The following is a 20681-nucleotide window of genomic DNA, read 5'->3' as shown; positions in this document are numbered from 1 at the left end:
ACAAACCACATATCTCATCCAAATGGATGGAGGAATCATTTACATCAGACTTGCTTTCCATACGGCAAGGATGTGCTTGAAAGCAGCAAGTGTTTGTCTAAGATTCCTGGACGACAAATATGCTTGAACAGCGGGTGTTTGGAAGTAAATGAGCAGCTGCTTATAGCAAACAGACCTGCAACTTCCTGTTCAAAGCATTATCTGTGCAACTAAAGTGCAAAGATTTGTGGGCTGGCTTGTCCCTTGGTTGGTGCCCAGTGTGGAGACACAGGAAAAGGAAACACTGGTCTCTGTCCTTACTTGATTTTCCAGTCTACGTAACAGAACAGGTTCATATTAGATGTCATCTTCCTCCCCTGGGCAGGAAATGCAATGGAGGATGAACAGAAAAAAAAAAAAAAAAAAAAAAAAAAAAAAAAAAAAAAAAAAAAAAAGTTACTGCTGTCTTTCCTCTTCAGCTGAACAAAACATGATCCGTGCATCTTGCCTGGGGGGAGCAGGGAGAGCTGTGACTTCCCAACAGGAGACAGTGACTCAGGGCACAACCTGGTTTTTGGTCTGCTCTCAGAGCAGAGCTCCTCACTGCTCACTCTTAGTAAGGATTTGTGACAAAACCATTAGTCGGCCTTTCTTAAAAAATAAATTTTTTCATATATATGTAGCTGATGTATTTCTTTTAATAGGGATTTTGAGCACATGCATCTGTCTAAATTTATTTTTCAGGAAGGGGACAAGAATACATCTGGATAAGAACTGAATATATCTCCTAAATAAGCCCAAAAGCCTTATTAAATTTTTTATTCATTCCATAAGCAGAACATTCCCAGACTACAGCATGAATTTTGCTAGAGTAGAACATCTAAATTTTAATATTCTTTACCTGTATCTTAAATGCACAGAGGAAATGTGCCAGATCTGCTGCTCTATGTAAAAGCATGCCTAAAGCAAAAGAAAAGGGATTCCTGAATTACTGCATCTCTCTTTGCAATGGGCTTCTGCATGAGAATAATTGCTTTTTTGCCCACTAATTGATTTAAGAAACAACATTTTGGGGATGTATTTTTTGATTAAAATATTTTTTAAACGTCTCTTACAAAAGGAGCAATGTATCTATCGCTTCAAAAGCCCAGAGGACAGATGGTCATGGAGATTAATGTTGTCTGTTTATCCACGAAAAGACACAAGCAAGACAATCCTCTCCAGCACTGATTTCCATGTAAGCTCACGCTTATTTCTGAGGCAGATAAGAACAGGGTGATGATGAACAGATTAATGCAGTGCCAGTGCAGGCAGCAGTCCTATTCCAAACTTCCTGACCAGGTCCTTAGATTTTGGCTGGGTTATCAACCAGACCACTGCAGCCCATGGCTGCTCTTCTTTTCTTGAGGCTTGAATCTCCCTTTTCTTTTTGCATAGATGAAAATGAACCAAATTGCACCAAGCACAGGCAGTGCCTTATCCCACTCAGGGCAAGGGGAATGTGCCCAAATGGCCTAAAGTGCAGGTCATCCTCTAGCACAGAGCTGCAGAAACAATCAACAGAGGAGAAACTGTGTGTGTGAGTCCTCTTTCACTTCTCATTCAGGCATGACAAGAAAGCAACTCAACAGAACAATTTATACACAGGCTGGAATGGTTCACTGACCTAATAAAACACAGAGCATTCTACAATGAAGAGAAAATGTTAGCAAACTTAAGCCCATAACAAGTTGGGAATACGACCTGTGTTGTGAGCATACTTTGCAATTCCCCACATTAATTATACACTAACAGTTGCAAAGATGAGAATAAAGTAGAGCTGTAGTCTTTTTCAAATTAATAGTGTTGCAATCAGACTAAAACCAGTCCGTAAATGAGAAAAAGGATTTACTAATGGTCTCAAAATCTCACAGTTCCCAGCAGAATATTCCCCAAACATCCAAAGGAGCACCTACACGTGCTTATTTGGTTTATGGTGGTTTTACTCTGGAAGATGCTGAAGTATTCTGCAGCTGTCCCGACATGATACAACTGCAAGTGGAGAGTTTCACCTGGCAACAGACAACAGGCAAAATGGAGATCATGAGACCAAGAGGGAGAGACATTTCAGTCCAAGGAGAATGGGGAGTCCCTTGCCTGCATTGCAGTGACAATCCCCCACTGGTTTAGGAGTCTCGCCTGCCACTCCCTCCCAGGGAATCTTTTGGAGGTACAGATGGAGAGATCAGGATCCTCCCTAGCTGACAGAAAATGTTATCAGCTGCTGAGAGCAACGTGGCAGCAAACAGGAATGCAGTGCATCACACACTGACTCTAGGAGCGCAGTCTAGCAGCTCAGTAGTTTTTTTCATATAGTAGTAATTATTTTTCTCATTTTTACTGAACTAATAACTAAATTAGATTTATTTCCTGCTTTAATATCTCTAAAAGGCCCCATAAGTATATCAGAGCACACATCAGAATGAAGACCCAGACATAATTAGACAAAGCACTGACATTGCACTGCTATCTATATGGTTTACAATTTTTCTGACCATTTTTTCTTCTGAAATGTGTGCTAGGTCATGCAAACTAACTCTTATTGCTAGAGCTCTGTGGTAAAGTGAATATATTAGAAATGCAAACTGTCACCACAACCATCACAATTACATTTACAGCTCCCTCTGTGTCTTGTAGTAATTTGTTCTCCCGCACTGCATCCCTCAGAGGTTTCTACGAGATTATTTTTTACTATTGAGAAAGGTAATTTATTGAAGAAGTGCTTTGCATCTCTGCCAGGGGTACGTGAAGCGAGAAATAGGGATGAGCAAAACTCAAAATGATTGGTAGTTTGATATGGATAAGGATCCGAATTTTAGAGCATTGCACAAAATTTGCAATTTTTTTACATGACAAGTATTCTTTCTCCCTAAAATTTAATCTGTGGTTATAATTACTGGCATTCAGTGGATCACACATCTGAGGTTACTCAGACAGAGCTTGCAGAGAAAGTTATTTCTTTATTTACAAACCCAAATCAACACAGATGAGGAATTTCAGAGAAAAGCAAGCTGTGGAAAAGCATATGTGCCTAAAACTCAGCATGGGCAAAACTATTTCCTCACTGCCCTTGGAAGTAGAAAAAAGGGGACTAGAAATTGCTGGTGTCCCGAATCCATAACGTGTTTTTCAGAGCTGTGTGCATTTGGGACCTTCACAGCAGCAGATATATTGGTACATCCATCTCGCTAATGATCTGTTGAGCATCAGTTATACCCTCTAAAGGGGTGAATGACATTTTTTACCTCCACTAGCTCCTGCCAGTAGAATCCAAACAATGGTGCCCTTCGTTAGAAACATCTTTTTTTGGCCAGAACACACCCATTTGGGGATTTATTTTTTTTTAAAGGATTAAAGATCACTCAACAAGATGAAATCTTTATTTGGAACTTAGAAGCATCCAAGCAGTTGTTCCCTTTCTGCAGTCAGGATAATGTTTCATCCGAGCAGTGCTGCTTGGGTGCATAATGCACCCAGAGAGATGGAGAAGCTTCTTCCAGTCCATCAATTGAACTGTGCTGTTTCGTGAAACTGCTGGCCTGACCTTCCTGTTTGTGTGCTGTGAAAAGAATCAGCAACATCCCTGCACTTTAGGGCTGCAGTGTCATGATCATGCCATTCCTGGCACAGAGCTTCTCCACGTTCATTTTGTTTTATCAATAGGTGATATATTTTACCTTCAAGTACTTGAAAGGGCTAGAAGTGCCAGCTTTAACACAAAATCCACTTCTTTCACATCTACTGGCTTCATTTTTGTCCACAGCTCAACTTCTATCAGCTGCACTTTCCTGACAAGACCAGTCAGTGATGTTTTTAAATCTGTCCCATGCTCTGTGTCCGTACTGGGTTGTATCTCCCCAGATACAGCTCTTTGCTTTTGAGAATGTCACACCAAATCAAGGTAAACACCAAGCAGCAAGGAGGAAACAAACATTAAAACAACATGTACCCGTAGAAAAAACAAACCTGAGACTGACCAGGCTCCCTGCTCCACAAAAGAGCAATAGAACAAGTTGAAATATGTACTGGACCCACAGAGAAGTCATCAGATCAAAACCAACACCAGCCAGAAATAAAAGCAGTGCCTGTGAATCACCCAGAAATGTCAGCACAGGGATGGTGACTTAAGGGATAAGTTGAAGTATGTATCTACCAGTAGGTGTTCTTTTGGCTGCATTTCTGTGTTCTTTGTCAGCAAGATACAGCCTGATGCATTGCGTTAGCTGGCCCACACAGATGTTACTGCTTGAGGCTATTTTCTCTCTTCCATCCAAAGGCAGGATGCACCCAGAAGCAGGTCAATTTACTCAGCTTCTACAGGGAAAAGGAAAAGAAAAAAAAAAAAAAAAAAGAGAGAGAGAGAGAGAAAAGAAAAAGAAAAGCTATTTTGAAAACTACATCTTCTAATCAGCACTGCAGCTTGATGCACTGTCTCCTCATCAGAGCCAAGGCTCAGCTTACGTGATGACAGGTAATTTTTGATTCAGAAAGAAATAGTCTCTGCAGTCTCATGGCCAGGAAAGGACATGGATGTTCCAGTTCCTGAAATATTGTAGGGGATCTCTTTCTTCTAAGATTTTAGGGCCATGCTGTAATATTCCATTTTTTTTTTCTTTTTTACTTTATGAGGGTGGTGATATGTCTTATTTGAACAAAATTAAAAGCTTTTCACTACTTATTGTCTCCTTTCAGTGAGAAAAGGTGTAATGAAGTCCTTTTGTCTAAAGGTGGCTTAGGTTGAACCAGGAAACCTTTTGTCTGATAATCCACAGAAGCACTGGAAGTCTGGAGGACATGTCTGGCTCTTTCTGATCACTGTATCTGGTCAGCAGATACTGCTGGTTAATAGTGTGACCCTTCAATAGAGTCAGTGCTAGTATCCACAGCCCAGCAAGGCGTGTCCAGGGCTTAACTTCGCCCCAGTCCCCTCAGGCTTTGCGTAACAGGGATATTTTGCTTCATACTGTGTACATTTTAGTAGCAATGTTACTGTAGATCAGTGGGAACAAAAGCAGGTAGCAGAAATCATTGAAATTGTGGGTGTCCATGGCTGGTGCTACTTACACCAGGAGGACAGGCTTCACTTCACACACAACATTTCAGGTGCTGGGTGGTTTTAGTAATCTCCAGAAATATTTATTTTGCAGGTAAATTCCTCGCTTTGGCTGCCAAAACAGAAGGTCTGACTACCTTAAAGGTTTTAGGGCTGAAGAGTTTAGTATGGAGCTTCAAGGAGGTTGATAAAAAAGAGTTGCAAGAAGCACTTCACTGGGTCAAGTGAGCCTAGAGGGGGTAAGCTATGAAAAGGGTCACAGGAAATTTTAAGTGATTGTAAGGTCAAAATGCATTAAAGCCATCAAAGAGAAATAGCTGCTGCATTAAACAGAAAGCTCAGCAAGTTGTGAACTCCTTTCAGCGCGTGGGAGGACTGTGCACATTTTAAGTGATGTTCTGTGCAACACCTGTGTTTTATCTGAACACCTGCAGCTGCTTGTTACCTTATCAAAATCACCCCTCATCTGAAATACAACACAGAACCACACTGCTTCTTCACCCTGCGTTACCACCTTCAGCATAGGCTTACCTTATCTAACCCCCCAATTCAGGAAAACACGAGATCATGGAAGTGGTTCCAAGATGTAAATGGTGGCCTTACAGGATTGTGGCACATTACAGACTCGAGTAACACCATTGCATATGAAATTCTGGGTTTTGGTTCTTGCTGAAGAGCATGAAAATGATGGCACTGGCAGCTGGGAATGTTGAAGGCTTTAGTGATACTGACTGACTGCCAGCAAGCTTGCACCCCGGATCTGTGGATACACAGGACTCTCCCCACTCCCACTGATATATCCTACCTAACTGCAACGAAGGGGAGACACAAATGTGTTTATATCCATGGCATTAGGACTAGTCCCCAAGAGAGATGGAATACTTATCAAACCATTGCTGTCTCTGGGTCAAGATGCCAGGGCTTTCTTAAGAGGAGGGCCAAAAAAAAAAAAAATGAAAAAAGAAAAGAAGTGAGTCTTTTCAAAGTCATGCCAGTACCTGGGAGGATTGCAATAATTTGATTTGCTCTCCTAGTGTCTGATAATTTATTTAGTTTTCCTGTGAGAGGCTTGAACATTTTTGTTTGCTATTTTGAAATTGGAACTCCTCCACAGAGGCCAAGGAGTGGGACTAGAAAGGATCCGAACTAGTTTTCATTAACAAATGTTGAAGTCTGCCTGATGGGTATTGAGATGGAGTTGTATTTAAGAAAGTTAAAGAAAGGGAGGACAAGGTGGAGCTGTCAGGAAGGAAAAGGGGAGAGAGAACACTGCATTCATTTACCTAAAGGTGCTTATGAATTCCTTGGCAAAAAGAGAGTTTCTTTCCTGGAGGGCAGGCAGGCAGAAGTGCTCCTGCAGTTCAGAGCAGGTTTGGTACTGACTTGAACCATTAGTTCACTTTGAACTGAACTCCTTTGGATTTATCACTGAAGTCAGAGATGCCATAATTAATGAAGGCAGTTCATGCTATATTTTTGTAGCTACTTGATCATTTGTAAGGCAACTGAACAAAAAAAAGGGAGAAATGGAAAGTTGAAAGTCAGTTTGAACTTATGTGTTTTATTCAGATCCAGACTGGACCTCACCTGTTGCTGAAACCTTTGCTGAATTACTGATTTCACTCCCTGCAACTGAATCTGCTGTCAGTACAAAAAGAATAGAAAACAATAGGAATGCAATTGTTTGTGTAAGGTTAAAAATATACAGAAAATGGAAGTAACAAAAGAAAGAAAAAAAGGTGAAATATCCATCTGAACAAGTGCTACTGTCCTCGTTACCTTTTCTTAATTTTACTTTCTAAGAGGAGGTGGGAAGGTATTGTCCAAGTTTCAGACAATCTCAAAACAAAATCTATAGATTTTCAACTGATTTTGGGAGAACAAGTTAGTGCTGGGGACACTGTGGTCCATGAATATCAGAAAGCACAAAGTTATTTTAAATCTAGAACCAAACCTCATGGTTTTGGCTCATCTTTTCTAAATTCTGAATTTCTGAGCTGTTTTATAATTGAAATATGAAGTCAAATATAATACATTGTAAGATAGTGGATCAAAAATCTCTTATTGGAGATGTGAGATAAAGGGGAGATAAAAAGGAAAAGGGAAAATAAGAGATTAAATTATTTCAGAGTTATGGATGCCATGACCCTTTGAACTCATCTAGGTTTTAACCAGTGGCTGCAGCATTTTTTTAACAGCTCAGCAAGAACTGTAGATCCCTGATAGCCTTAGTAAGCAGAGGCCAGGATTACAGCATGGATCAGGAGAGGTGGAGAAAGAAGGAAATGGAGGATGACAGTTTGAGGGCTGGGGTCCAAGCAGCCCCTATAATCATGGTCGTGTCTGCCCTGCCTAAGGGCAGGTCACGCTGCTGAGGGATCCAGGAGGCTTGGCACAGAACGAAACGCAAATGTAGCAGCCAAACAAGAGCAGCAATACAGCTCTAAAAGCTGCCAGTGCAGCAGCATCTGGACTGAAGGGAGAGACCAGCACACAAAGTGCCACAAAAGCAATATTTCACTACATCAGAGGAATAATTAGGGAACCTAAATTCACCTACTTAAAAATGCCTGATCATCCCTGAGAGAGGAACTAAAGGTTATCCTCCCATCAAATAAAAGCTGCAGCATTTTTGCATGCTATCTTTTAGTGATAAACTCTATTTTGAGGCTCTTTTAAGGATTCCACCTCCTACAGTAGAGGTCTGAGGGGGGCTGTGGTCATTCAAAGTCCTGTATGCAGTGACAACTCGGATTGCTGCAGCAACAGCATTCCTGTTCTGTTCCTGCTGCTGATGTGCTAAAAGGCAGCACAACAACCTCGGGGCTGATGGAGGCACTGCTGTGCTTCAGCTGTCAGCCCCTCGAGTCCCCTGCTCCCTGCTGAGGAGGAGCTGGGTGTCCCACAGCCACCCATCCCTGCAGGCAGGGAGGAACCACACCGAGATGGGAAGGAGTCACTGGCAGCTCCTCTGTGCCTGTAAAGCTTTGAACAGGGCAGGAACCTTCAGACACAAATGTGAGCTCACACCTTGACTGCCAAACTCCTCCTGACTTGGCTCTCCTACCCCAGCCCAGTCACTTGCTGTGTTACATGGCTTTTTGTACTCCACCCAATTATCCAATGCCTCCTTCCATGTAAAAGGCAAATCGTTCCCACTCTCACCATACTGGCACTGCCATGTTTCTGAATTACCCTGCCTCTGATGGGTGCTTCCTACACTTACCTTAGCAGGCGAGGAGAGACAGGACAAGAGGAGTACCTGCCCATGGCATCTTCCCACATCAAAGCAGGTTGGGATTGCAGATGTTTGAGTTCCCAGAAATGTGAGATTTTAATGCTGGATGTTCTAAAACAACACTGATAAATACAGCTTAATCAGAGGCACAAAAACTAGCTATTCAATTTTTAATGAAATCAACAAAAATCCCATCTGGTTTCTTGTGCTTGAAAGAACAACTCAGCTCCCACATCTTATTTGTATAAAAGAATAAAATAAAAAGGTAAGTACTTTAAGAAGTTCTTTAAGTTCAAAAGGGCAATGGAAGATGAGATTTTTAGGATTTATGCTTGGTAGAATGCAAAATCGTACCCAAAACTGTGTGAAAACAATCCATCCTCGACTAGGCTTTTCTTATCCAAATGAACATCTGAGAACATGAAGGAGGAATTTTCCCATATGGAAGTGAAAGCTCTAACAATCTTTGGCGTGTCCACTTGCTTTTCTGAGAATCTTTGTAATCAGCCTCTCTGAGGTCTGGTGAGGCAGCTCTTAGAGCTCCCGCCAAAGAGTTTCCATACACAGCGCAGCATTTCCCATAAGGATTTATGGGACCTATCAAGCCTCTGTGTTTCAGATCCTCAATTCCAAATTACTTCTCTGGTTTTTAATTACAAGCCAAGTAACTTTCTGCAGGGAGGAAGCAAGTGAGCCTCCAGTGAAGTCTTCCCTCATTTCCTGGCTCCCACGTTCTTCCTTTGTTGTGTTCCTGCAGGTGTCTGTGATCCCCCGTGCATGAATGGGGGGAAATGTGTCCACCCAAATGTCTGTGACTGTCCATCTGGCTGGAGGGGAAAGCACTGCAGCAAACGTAAGCACTCTGCTCCCATCAAACAGTTTATATTAATTAGTCCAGTTGACACCAATTTTCAATCTTTTAATACTAAAAACCAACATAGAATCTGTTTTGCTACTTCAGCGGTTTGAAGAAAAGCAGTTTTAAGTACAGGTAATACAAAATGTTATAAACACTTGATGGTTGCAAAGGAGAAAGAGGAGTGTGGGGGAACCCTGGTTCTGCTTCATGCGGCTCTGTTATACATCTTGTTATGGAAATTCATTTTTATAGTATTAAACTTGAAGCATTGATTTTATGTTTTAACAGCTTCACATATTTTGTTATATTCTTCAGAGAAATGTCATGTATTTCAAAGTACAGAACTATCTAAAGCCTGCTATAAAGCTTTCCAAACTGATGTACTCTCAAGGTCATTGGTGCATAATTTGGAGAATGACGTGTTCTTACTCTGTAACTCTGACTACAGTTACATAAAAATGTAATTAAAAAAAAACCTCTCACCCTAAAATATTTTCAAGGAATATTTTTCTGTACATGGCTATTCATTACCATGAAGTTGACAGTTAAACTGAATAAATTTATAATCAAGATGACATACTGTATGCAAACCAGATTAAAATATTGGCTTTTTACCCTTTGGGTCCTGCTAGTAAATATGATTTCAGAACCAGAGGTTTGAATTTATAATAATAATAATTTATTCAGGAATGCTGAAGGAAGGAAGTGTCTCTCATATGCATACACCAGATCATGCACTCACTCTTTCAGGATTTCTGAACAAATAATGCATGCAATAAACATATTAAACTTCGCTATGGAAATATTTGTTTCTTACATGGAACACGTAGTAGGCATATAGTATGCATGAATGTATCATAGAGAGATTATTCTTAGCTGATGATGAGCTAAGCATTAGAAATGCCAAGTCTCCCAGTAGACAATTATCAAAGATAAATTTCTTTAGAAGAAAATATCAAAGAATCCTGCATCCTGATGATGTGAGGAACAGAACGCACCCATTCCTTTGGAAGTCAGCCATATGGAATAAAGCCTAGCAGGTCACCTCTCAGACAGCTCTTGAACACACAAATAGATCGTGTACATCCCCTCACTTATTTTATGTCAACCTGTTCAGCTGTTTGCCTGCAGAAATGTCTCCATGGAGGGGAGTGTGTCGGCCCCAACATCTGCGAGTGCTCTGGAGGATGGGTGGGAATGCTGTGCCAGACCCGTGAGTGCTCCCTGAATTACTGCAGCTTTGTAATCACCACAGGGTTTTACACACGGGATCTTCTGCTGTGTGTATACTGTGTTAGGTTTGTGCTTGGACTCAATCATCTTAAAGGTCTTTTCCAACCTAAAAGATTCCATGATTCTATTACGTGTAAAAGTCAACTATAACATGATCAGCACCTAAATTCTTCCTCTTATTTGTCAGAATAATGCTGCCAGTAAAACTGGTACTTTCAAAGACATTTCTAGACTCAACATAAGAGGCCTGACTCATCTTTTTCTCACATGGATGCTGACACCAACCAGCCTGACAAAATAAGTACTTTTAAATTAAATAATTTGAAATACATGGTAAAAAGGAGAGGTCAAGGAGAAAGGGAAATGGAGTACCCATTCTCTGTACCCAAGTGTCATTAAGCACAGAAATTCTGTGTGTCTGTGTAACCTTAGTGCCTGACCCTGTAAATTCTACTTGTTCGGATTGACCAAGGTGGCCGGAAGTATTTGCATTTGGGGGGATTGGAAGTCCTGGAATGGGAAGAGATCTGTTATTGCCAATTACACCCGGGGTCACTTCAGTTTGTGTCTGCCATTAGCTTTACAGCAAAAGGGTATGAGGAAAATATCGAGGCATTATCCCCTTTAAAGGGCATTATCTCCTTTATCTTCCTTTCCCCTCACACTCACAGAACATAATTACTTATGAAAATCTTCTGTCAGCTAACTCCCAGTGACTGTAATTGTTTCTTTGTGCCAGCTGCCTTCTAGTTCAAACACAGGAATGTTTGAAGTTATTGATGGCATATTCTGGACTCAGTTTATAAAATGAATAAACAAATCGTGCTTGCTCCTGTGGAAGGCAAGTAAGACTAACATTAACAATTTCTGCTGTCCTATGCAGGCACACAAGCCCAGGTAATTTTTTACAGATTTATCTAACCTTTGAAACTTCGCTCCAAATCCCTTCATTTGCTAGTCATTCTAGTTTTACTATTTCTTCCCATAGTGTGAAGTTAAATCATCTTTTTTTTTTGTCCAAAAGGATCTGGCTGAAACTCCCAGGTCCCACAGCTACCCCAAATTTCTGGTTTTTTGAAGAGGAAGAGAGAAGACTATTGTCAGAGAGCAGATGGTGAGGTCTTACAATGTTGCTCCAGGGTATTCACAGTGAGCAGGGGCAAAGCAGGGGAACAGGAAAGTCTTCATCCTCACAGATGTTAGGTGTAAGTTTTGCATAGAATTGTAACCCTGAAAGTAAGTCGTGTTTCATGTTTTAATGGGAGGCTATTCCCTCAAACCCTGGGCTCAATGAAACAAATGTATTTATGCAAACATGAAAAGCCTCCTGAATGTCTCCCTTGCTCACCTTCTCCTCAGCTCTGGCAGAGCTGCTCCAGCTGCAACAGCACAAAGGACTGAACCCAACCCCTGGTTACTCTTTTTGTTGCTCTTGTACTGCTTTGGCCTCCGTCCCATCTCCCAGCAGCACAGGGACAGTGGGCCAAACCCACAGGCTCTGCCAGAATCCATGAGCTTCTGGCAAGGAGAGGTCTGGTTCATCACTCCACTCCCCTGTGCAAAACTGCTTTGTCACATTTAAGCTCCTGAGGTTTCCCTGAGCTCAGCACCCCCGTCTTGCTTGAATCTGTATTCCCAAATTCTGTGTTCCTCTGTAGTATCAGCAAGGCTGAATTCAGCCTAGATTTGCACCACTTTATCTACAGACTTTGGCCGTTAAACTCAACAACAGAGCAAAACATTCACATTGTAAGGTAAGAAAGTAGTAGCTGCCACATATTTTTCATTATGTGAAAATATTATTTCATGTTTATATTTATTTATTCTATGGCATTAAATTAAATCAAAACCACATTTATACTATATTTGAACATATTAATTCATACTATGTATTAATTCTGTGTTTTTATATGATTAATCTCAGTTGTTTCCATTTTGTTCATCTCAAGGGTTTCCATTTCATAATGCAAATATTCCTACCCACTCTACAAGTAACAATTCAGAGGATAGGTTTTTTTCAACAGCCACTCTCTAATCCATTAGGGCAGGATTGTTTCTCAGGGGCTTTTTCAAGGGTAGGAGATGATTAGATAGTCCCAGCTTCATTTTTTGTTTTCAGCCTGTGAATTCACTCAACTGTCGTTATTGAGGGATGGAAATGCAGATACAGGGGTCATCTACACCCTGAACCTCATTTTTTTCTCACTGACTTCCTAACACATTGAGGAGGGTGACTAAACCACAGGATACACCGAGACTTCCACCACTATTTTCTAGATATTTCCCAGATGTTGCAGGCCTTTATACTGTAACAGCCAGAGCAGGTCCTTTAGCCAACAAAAGGGACAATGGACAAATACTAAGAAATCATCTTGGGCATCTACTTGAACGTGTACTTTTAGATTTACCTTTCAGAAGAAGTCACAGATCACCTCCATCAGTTTCTTACTCACAAAGGCCTGAGCTCACAGGTACCATTCAAGATGTTTGGAGGTGGCAACTGCCACAATTATTCCTCTCTAAACATTTTCAGTCTTCTACTAAACTAGAAAAAGCAAAACATTCTCTACTTTTAGGTCTCTAATAATTTAACTATTTACTACCTCATATACTGATGTCTCAGATTTTCTTGTCAGCTTTCACCAGGAACAAAGACATAGATCTCTGTCACAAGTGGTGACCCAAAAGACCTCAGCCTTTCAGCAGACAAACCCATTGACAGTACCAAAACCGATTTTCCATTCTACTGCAATGACGATTGGCAATGTCTAAGGCAGAATTATTTTATGTCTAAAATATTTTGAAAATGCCTCAGAGAGCTAGAACGGGCAGTAATATCAGAGGTATCTACTGTATGTTAAGGAGCTTATAACTAATTTGGAACAGCTCTGCTACTTCTTGGAGATGGGATCACACAGGCCAAACCTCTGCCTCTTCTGCGATGATGTACAATGGGATTGCATGTCTGTGTCATGCAGTGAATTATGATTTCCTAATGCTACAATCAGTCAAGCTCACATTGGCATTCCAGAGACATCTGTGCAGGAAAGTTTATTTACAGTTTCACTGGTCCGTGGCTGCAACTGGAGAACTTGGCAAGAGCAAAAGAGACTTTCAGTAGACATTGATAATGGATAAAACACAATAGTCCTCCTTTATCAGCCTGTAAATAAAGAGGTCAGTCAAAAGAGTAGTTTTCTTCCCCAGTCATCTGTAACAGAACAGAATGGCTTCTGAAAGAGAATCGATAAAATAGGTCATTTGTCCCAACAAATAAGGTGTATGGTGGAATACACACGTTATCCTTGAAAAATACCTATGACTTTGAGGGGCATAGTTTTAGGAATAATGGTCAATTTTCAGACTGTACTGCAAATGTAGGGAAATGACCTTTTGGAAGAACAGGTTGAAAAAAGTGATTGGAAATATTCAGCGTGTGTCAACTATAGAAAAGAGCAGCTTTATAGGGGAGGGTTCTTCCATTAGAAGCTTTTTTGTCTGACTCTGTTTTTAGTTTTCATGACTGCAAAAATATCCAAAAACTTGCCTTTCTGAAAAGAAAGAAACAGTATCCCAGGGTGACTATGTTTTCCCATCAGTGATTTCCTTCCTATTCCATATTAGACATCCAGTTTAAAGCTCCATGTCTGTGGCTTGCCCTTGCCTCCTGTGCTGGTAACTCACATCTCTCTTTTTCTTGAGCTCAGAAAGAAACATTAGGCCAAAGAAATGAACATCTGGCAGCAGAATCTGATCACCCTGACAGATACACCCAAAACACAACCCAGTAAAGTCAGAAGGCTTCTGGCCAGGGGTACAGGTCTGCTGTTTAAGGCCCTGAATGCAGGATCAAGGTATAATTCTAACAATTAATTATAAAGTATAAGAAGGTTATAGTTGTGAAGGATGTTCATCATTAAAATTCATGCTGCCGTCTTCTGTTCTAATATTATTGAACTCATACTGGCTCCTCATTGCCCTTCAGAATAACTTCTCTTTATTTGCATGTTATAAGTGTCAAGCTTATGGCTTTATAATTTCCTCAATATTCTTCCCATTCTCTCTCTCTGCCTTGAACAACATCCCAGGCAGGATTTCTTCAAGCTTTCCTCTGTAACCCTGCCAAACCTTAAAAAAAAGCAAATAATTTTGAAAAGAATGTTGTTCGCTTGCAAATTATAGCTCTGTTCTTTTAAAATGCAGGGATAAAACTCTTTCTGTAATTGGCATTTATTGATTATAATTTTAACATAAGCTTAGCTTGTTAAATGACTTTGCTGAATCTGTACAGGATAATGCATACATAGCTGATGTCATTTTTAGTGTTTAGTGGCTTAGCATCCCTTGTAAATACATTTATGAAATATTCATTTGAACTTCAACTCTGTTATTATCCTCTGTGATGTCAATTCCAATTTTCCTCCAAAATGTTTTTAACTTTTCTCCTAACTGAGCTCTTGTTTTTCTGAGCGCTGCAGAAAAAAGCTGGGGGTTGAACAGGGAGAGATAGACAGAGATAAAGGATGGAAAAAGGAGGAAATATTTTCCCTTTTTAAAATTTATTTGCATCCACTGAGAAACAGGGAAACCACAGACAGAAAAAAAAATCCAAGTACCTCATCTAATGTCCATGTGTACCAGAACACCCCCAGATGCTACAGGGATCTGCGGAAAATGCACTGCTTTTTGCAATACCTGTTCCTATTTTATCCGCTACCAAGATGATCAGCTTCCATTTTTCTCCAGCCCATATTCATATCAAACAAAAAATAGAAATACACAAAATTCTTTCTCTAATAATATTATCACACACAGTTGTCTCTCTTCCTGCTTACCATGCAGTGGAACAAAACTTGCTTGGGCATAAGGAGCCTTTTCTGCTGTGCAATCCCTGTTGGGAAATGGTTTTGTTCCAGTGAGAAAAACTCTAAGAATTTTCCAATTGTAAACCTCTCCTTTCAAGGTTCATAGAGGAGCTGGAGTAGCACTCCAGAGATGCTAAGCTCCATGTTTTAGCTCAAGAGTGATTTCATTCCTCCTCTGCCCCCTCCAGATCCAAAATTCAAACTTGCCCCTTGCCCTCTCAGAAAAAGGAGAAATTCTGATATGTGCGGTTCACGATTCTGTCTCTTAAGGAGATTTTTGCAACAGACACCCAACAAAACCAAGTTTCTTCCCTAAGATTCGTTTCAAGAAAACAGCACTTCTACCTTTTCAAAGTGGCAGGAATACATCAACAAGCTCCTAGACCAGGAAGGCAAGTTCCTAGCTCCAGGTCGCTGGAGTCCTACAGCAAATAGCCCCTGTCACAGCTGGCTTTTCCAAAAGGAGCACCTGAAGGTCACCAGCACATGCAGGTCTCTGTGTGTTCTTATTCTGGACATGGTCTGGGCCAGTGGTTTTGACACAGCATGAGCTCTCACTACCTGATTATAAAAATACTCTTTTACCAAGCTGGTAACAGTGTTTCCTCTTTGAGATGTGTAGAGTGGCAGTAAGTCTGGTTCTTTGCTTCTCTGCCCCGTAGCTGTGAGGTTTGTCATAGATATTTAGATTTTAATATTCCCCACTCTGTCAAGACCTCAGCCTCCTCACTGCCGCAATAACCTGACAGAACAATCCCAATACAGCTTCCAAGTGTTGTGAAACATGATGCCATTGGCCTTCCAAGGTCATTATAACAATTATTATAACTCTGGATGGCTCAGGATCCCACAATATGTTTCCTAAAGAAGTTTGCCCTGGTCTATCTCTGAGACTTCAGATCTCAACACAAAGGCTTTGCATGAACTTAAACCTGTGTCAGAATCAGAACGTAAGTGCAACGAACTGAAATTGTGGAATTTGATCCTTCAACCCTTTAATTATTTTAAGCTGATTTTCTGAAGGAAAAAGAAAAAATCTCATGGGGATGAAGCAAATTCATTCAAATCTGATGGAACATCCCGCTCCATCATGAAGGAGATTGGTCACAGACTTGTGTCTACTTTATTTTTATATCTGTCTTAATGGTGCATGGTTGGCAGCTTCCGACACTCCTCTGCCACACAAGAAAATGTAAGAAACCACTTGTTGAGTCACATCTGACCAGTTTTTAAGGCATTTAGTTTGACTGCCTGTAACTAGGATACAATAATCTGGCAATATTTACCAAAGGTTTAGCTCATGAGATCTAATTAAAATACTGTGACATGTGTGTTCTTCTTGAATTGATGCCCTCTGAATTGGCTGTTCTTTTTCCTCTATGCCAAAACAATGTCATAACAATGGAAGCTGCTAATGAGGATGAAAAACCAGCTGAAATTTGACTAATTGCTTCTTTCTCTCTTAAAAAATAATAGAGCACTGATTCTTTTATTAACAGAATATCTTCAGGTTGATGGGCCTTTATAAGAGCAGCAGCACTGTAGATGAAACATTTCTCTGATTTTTTTTTCCTCGGGATAAGTAGTTCATTACTGATTCTCTATAACTGTGAAATCACATGTTTTTATTTGGTTTCCAGAGGTGTAAAGAGTAAAGCTCACCACATTCCCCTATTTATTTATTTACTGTGATACCATCACCTTTGGGAGTACATATTTAACATATTCTTTTATCTCAGCTCGAGGTCAGCTCTTTTAACAGCTGGTATTTATTTTAATTGGAACAAAAGAAAATCAATTTTGGCACAAATCTTGCCCAACCATCAATGCCCAGAATGTGTCCTGGCTTTCAATATTTGGCCTTGTACTGATCCGTTTCCAGCTGAGCCAAGGTCATTACTTTGTCAGTCTTCTTCCCCCATCACTGGGAAAGAAAGGAAAAACTAAAAATTGTAAACATAAGAGACACAGAGGCATGAGAAGCCTGTGACAAACAATTTTTAATTTTCAATATTTCAAATATTCACCTCCTGACTACAAGACTTAGAATAAGTGCATTTCTAAAGAACTTTACCTCTCATTTGTAGCACTATGTGAGCAAAACTGTCAATTTGGGAGCAGATGCATCAGACCAAATGTCTGTGCTTGCAGAAGTGGCTATGCAAAAATAAACAAAAATAACCAGACGTACCTGAAATAGTTCACAGGTAAATGAATAAAGCCTTGTTAGCCTTATGGAAGATGAAAATAAGGTTATATTATATTTGAAAGGAAGTTTAATGACTGCTCAGCTGCAAGCTAGGCCTGCATTCTGGATAATTTTTTTCCACTTTTTTCTGCCTTACCCTCAATAAGACATGTCTGACTACCAGAATGGTTTGCAACAACCATTATAGCACAGTTGCCATTGCTGTATCTGGCAGCTGGGCCTGACCTGACCATCACACCAGTGTAGGTCTTTGAGTCCAGTTCATGCCCTGCATCACCACTAAGACAAAACAGTTTGGGTTTTTTTCGGCCACAGTCATTGCCCATACCACAAACTCCATTCCTGGAAGATTTCCTGGCTGGCCCAATCTTCAGCTCTCAAAACAGGAGGCTGCCCCATGTACTGGAAGGCCAGGGGCAAAAATCAATGTATTTTCATTTCAATTACATAACATATTAAGAGAAATCATGAAACTCTATTCAGCTAGTCACTTGGTTCTGTTAATGATAATTAGAATTTAATATCTCAATTAAAGTCCTGCATAGACTTTTTTAACAACTATGTTCTTCTACTAAACTACAGCTCCTACATCAATACTGAAATCATCTGATGTAGATAAGTAAGTGATGTAATTTTCTATACACAAAAAAATCTGTTCAACAGGTTGATCATAGTCTAGGAGAGTGAGGTGCACATTTTCTCAAATAATTAATGGAAGAAGTCTAAATAAGGGCAGGGATCTGACAAGATAAACTGGAATTCTCTGCAGGTGCTTCCATTCAGGGGACTTCCCTTGCTAGGTCAAGAGTTGACCTTCTGGATCCATCAGACCAAGATTACCAGGACTGCTTTAAAGAATTATTCTAATTGTGAATGTGCCAAGTATGATATTTGTCATTTCACAAATGAAGCGGAAGTATATTACACTTAGAGGAAAATATTAATTAATAAAAGAAAATAAAAATCAAGCTTCCTTTTCCACATGAATAATCTGTTACACACAAAATCAGTCCTGACAGAAAAAGAAAGTAGAAAAAGACTTTACAAATTATGTATGTCCAAAATGCCAAGTCACCAGTGACACGTACAAACACACGTGTCTCTTTAGCAATGATTCATCTCACAGTCTTTAAGACTGTTTGAAGCACTCTTCAGTTTCAGGGCTTATTCTGCAGAAATGCTGATTGACTGCTCTGATATGGACATGTATTGCTTTGATGTGAAGAAGGAAATATTCTGAATAAAAGGGACTTAACAGGTTTCCTTCAATCCGCGAGCCTTGCTGAAAGCTAAATTCAGTTAGTAATTAAAATTATGGATTTCGTGGTGTCTAATATAAATTACATGGCTCATGGTATATGGAAGCAAATGAGCTATTCCTCCAAAAAGCCAAAATTTTGAGAGATATGGAAATGAAAAGCTAACTTCCTAGCATGGATTACAGTAAACTGTACACACACCCACATTTCTGTAAAGAACCAGGGATGATAAGCCTCCCAAGAGCTCAACTATCAGACTGGATTGGTGTAAGTGAACAATTTGTATAAGCTTTAATCAACTTCTCCAAGCCTATCAGTCATGGAAACCTCACAGTTTATCAGAGTAATTGTTTGAGTATTTAACTACATTATTTGAGCACAGTTTTTGCTTTCCTAACACTGGACATAAAGTCTGCTCTGAGTAAAATTGATATTTCTTGGTGCCACTTTGGTGGGCAGGGGGAAAAGTTAGCTCAAATCTGCCAGTGGCAGCATTCACATGTCTGAAGGAAACTCGAGTCTCTGCTGCCTGATTTTGTCCCATTTTCCTGAGCCAAACCACCCAAGTTCCACCCTGTTCTCTGTCTGAACTCGTTTCCCCATGTCTTTCCTGGTGTGCTGTGGCTGTGTTCAGCCCCCAGCAGCTTCCTCCCCAAGTGGCTCCTGTCTCTGATCAATACATTTAAGGAAAGAGATTTACGTTTTTCTGCCACAGCCCTGCACAAGTCCAGTCTTTCCCACAGCCCTGACACCTTATCACTCATTTCCCATTTGGCATTGGTACAATTGACTTTTCCTCTGAAAGCACCATCTTTATTGTCTTTACTTAATTTTGTCTTATGGATTTCAAGCTGTTTCACCCATTTATCAAACAGATTTTTAATTCTAAGCCTGCTTGCACTGCCTCCAAGTGTGACATTGTTCAAAAATGTGACATCTAATTGCCTGAGAAATTAAGGAAAGTGGTAAATAGCAGAAAAATCAGGACCTACAGACTATTGATAAAATTATTCCTTGATAATATTTTCTCAAACAGGCCTTGCTCCTTACTGATTTATTATGAATCATACTTACTGGCATGACTGTCTGAGTCATATCAGAAGTCTCCCTAAAGTGAAAAACATCTGTTCTTTGTGGGCAGAGTGACTTCTTCCCTCACTAAGCTTGAGGAGCTTATAAATTGATTGTTTAATAATTTATGTTATCATCTCCCCAGATACCAACCTAGTCTGAATCTCTGGCTGTCATTCCCTTGTTTTTTCTTCTTTTTTCTCATCTAAAGATATGTACTATGCTTCTTGGGACTATTTAGACCCTTTGGGAGTTCTCAAAGCAAATCACTGCTGGTTTAGAAACTGCATCTTTACATAACTCTGAGGATCTCTTGACCTGGAAAAGCTGCTTCATGTAAAGACCCTCTTAATTGCTGAGATGTTCCATATGGGGAGTTAGCACACAGCTGATAGTGTGCCATAAATGCAAATCCCTGTTTATTGCCCAGCCATTTAACCTTGTAAACAGACCTTAAATCTGACTTTTCAGAATCCAAATACTCAGTTCCTTCCCTATTCTCCTTTGTGTTCGTGTTCCCCTGCTAATTCTGATCATGTCAAACCTTTTGTCACATTTAACCTTTCTGTGAAGAGTGAAGAAGAGGCACTGAGCACATCAGCCTTGCCTGTGTCATCTGCAACCTTCTCTCCTCCCTGCTGGATTTACCACTGCATTTTGCTATGGGAGTTAAAACTCAGGCTTTTCTCTGTTTCTATTATGAATCTTCGAATAAAGGGAACAATGCAACAGCACTGACACGTAAAATTTTTCAAAAAAACCTGGATTAAATTGGAGAGGAGCAGCCTCTTCCCTCCCTTCAGCAGCAGCTGACAAGGGACGCTCTAGGTGACTGCACCTGAAGTTAACTGGGGAAAAGAATGCAAGGTAATTGCT

At 40.2% G+C, this 20681-nt stretch overlaps 1 protein-coding gene across 1 annotated transcript in view; it reads left to right on the top strand.

Annotated features, from left to right (window-relative positions):
- Nucleotides 1–17466, top strand: part of LOC136293576 (von Willebrand factor D and EGF domain-containing protein-like) — a 164539-nt gene extending 147073 nt beyond the window's left edge. Inside the window, exons 26-28 of the mRNA XM_066190542.1 lie at nt 9067–9162; nt 10286–10381; nt 17354–17466. Of these exons, the coding sequence (XP_066046639.1) occupies nt 9067–9162; nt 10286–10381; nt 17354–17466 (305 nt within the window). The remainder of the gene's footprint in view (nt 1–9066; nt 9163–10285; nt 10382–17353) is intronic.
- The last annotated feature ends 3215 nt before the right edge of the window (nt 17467–20681 follow it).

Source organism: Chamaea fasciata, unplaced genomic scaffold (genome assembly GCF_029207755.1).
Source record: "Chamaea fasciata isolate MVZ Bird 193981 ecotype frontalis unplaced genomic scaffold, bChaFas1.0.hap1 SCAF_8, whole genome shotgun sequence".
NCBI classification, from domain to species: Eukaryota; Metazoa; Chordata; class Aves; order Passeriformes; family Sylviidae; genus Chamaea; species Chamaea fasciata.
Note: the sequence above shows the minus strand (reverse complement) of the source record. Positions and strands in the feature narration are given on the sequence as shown.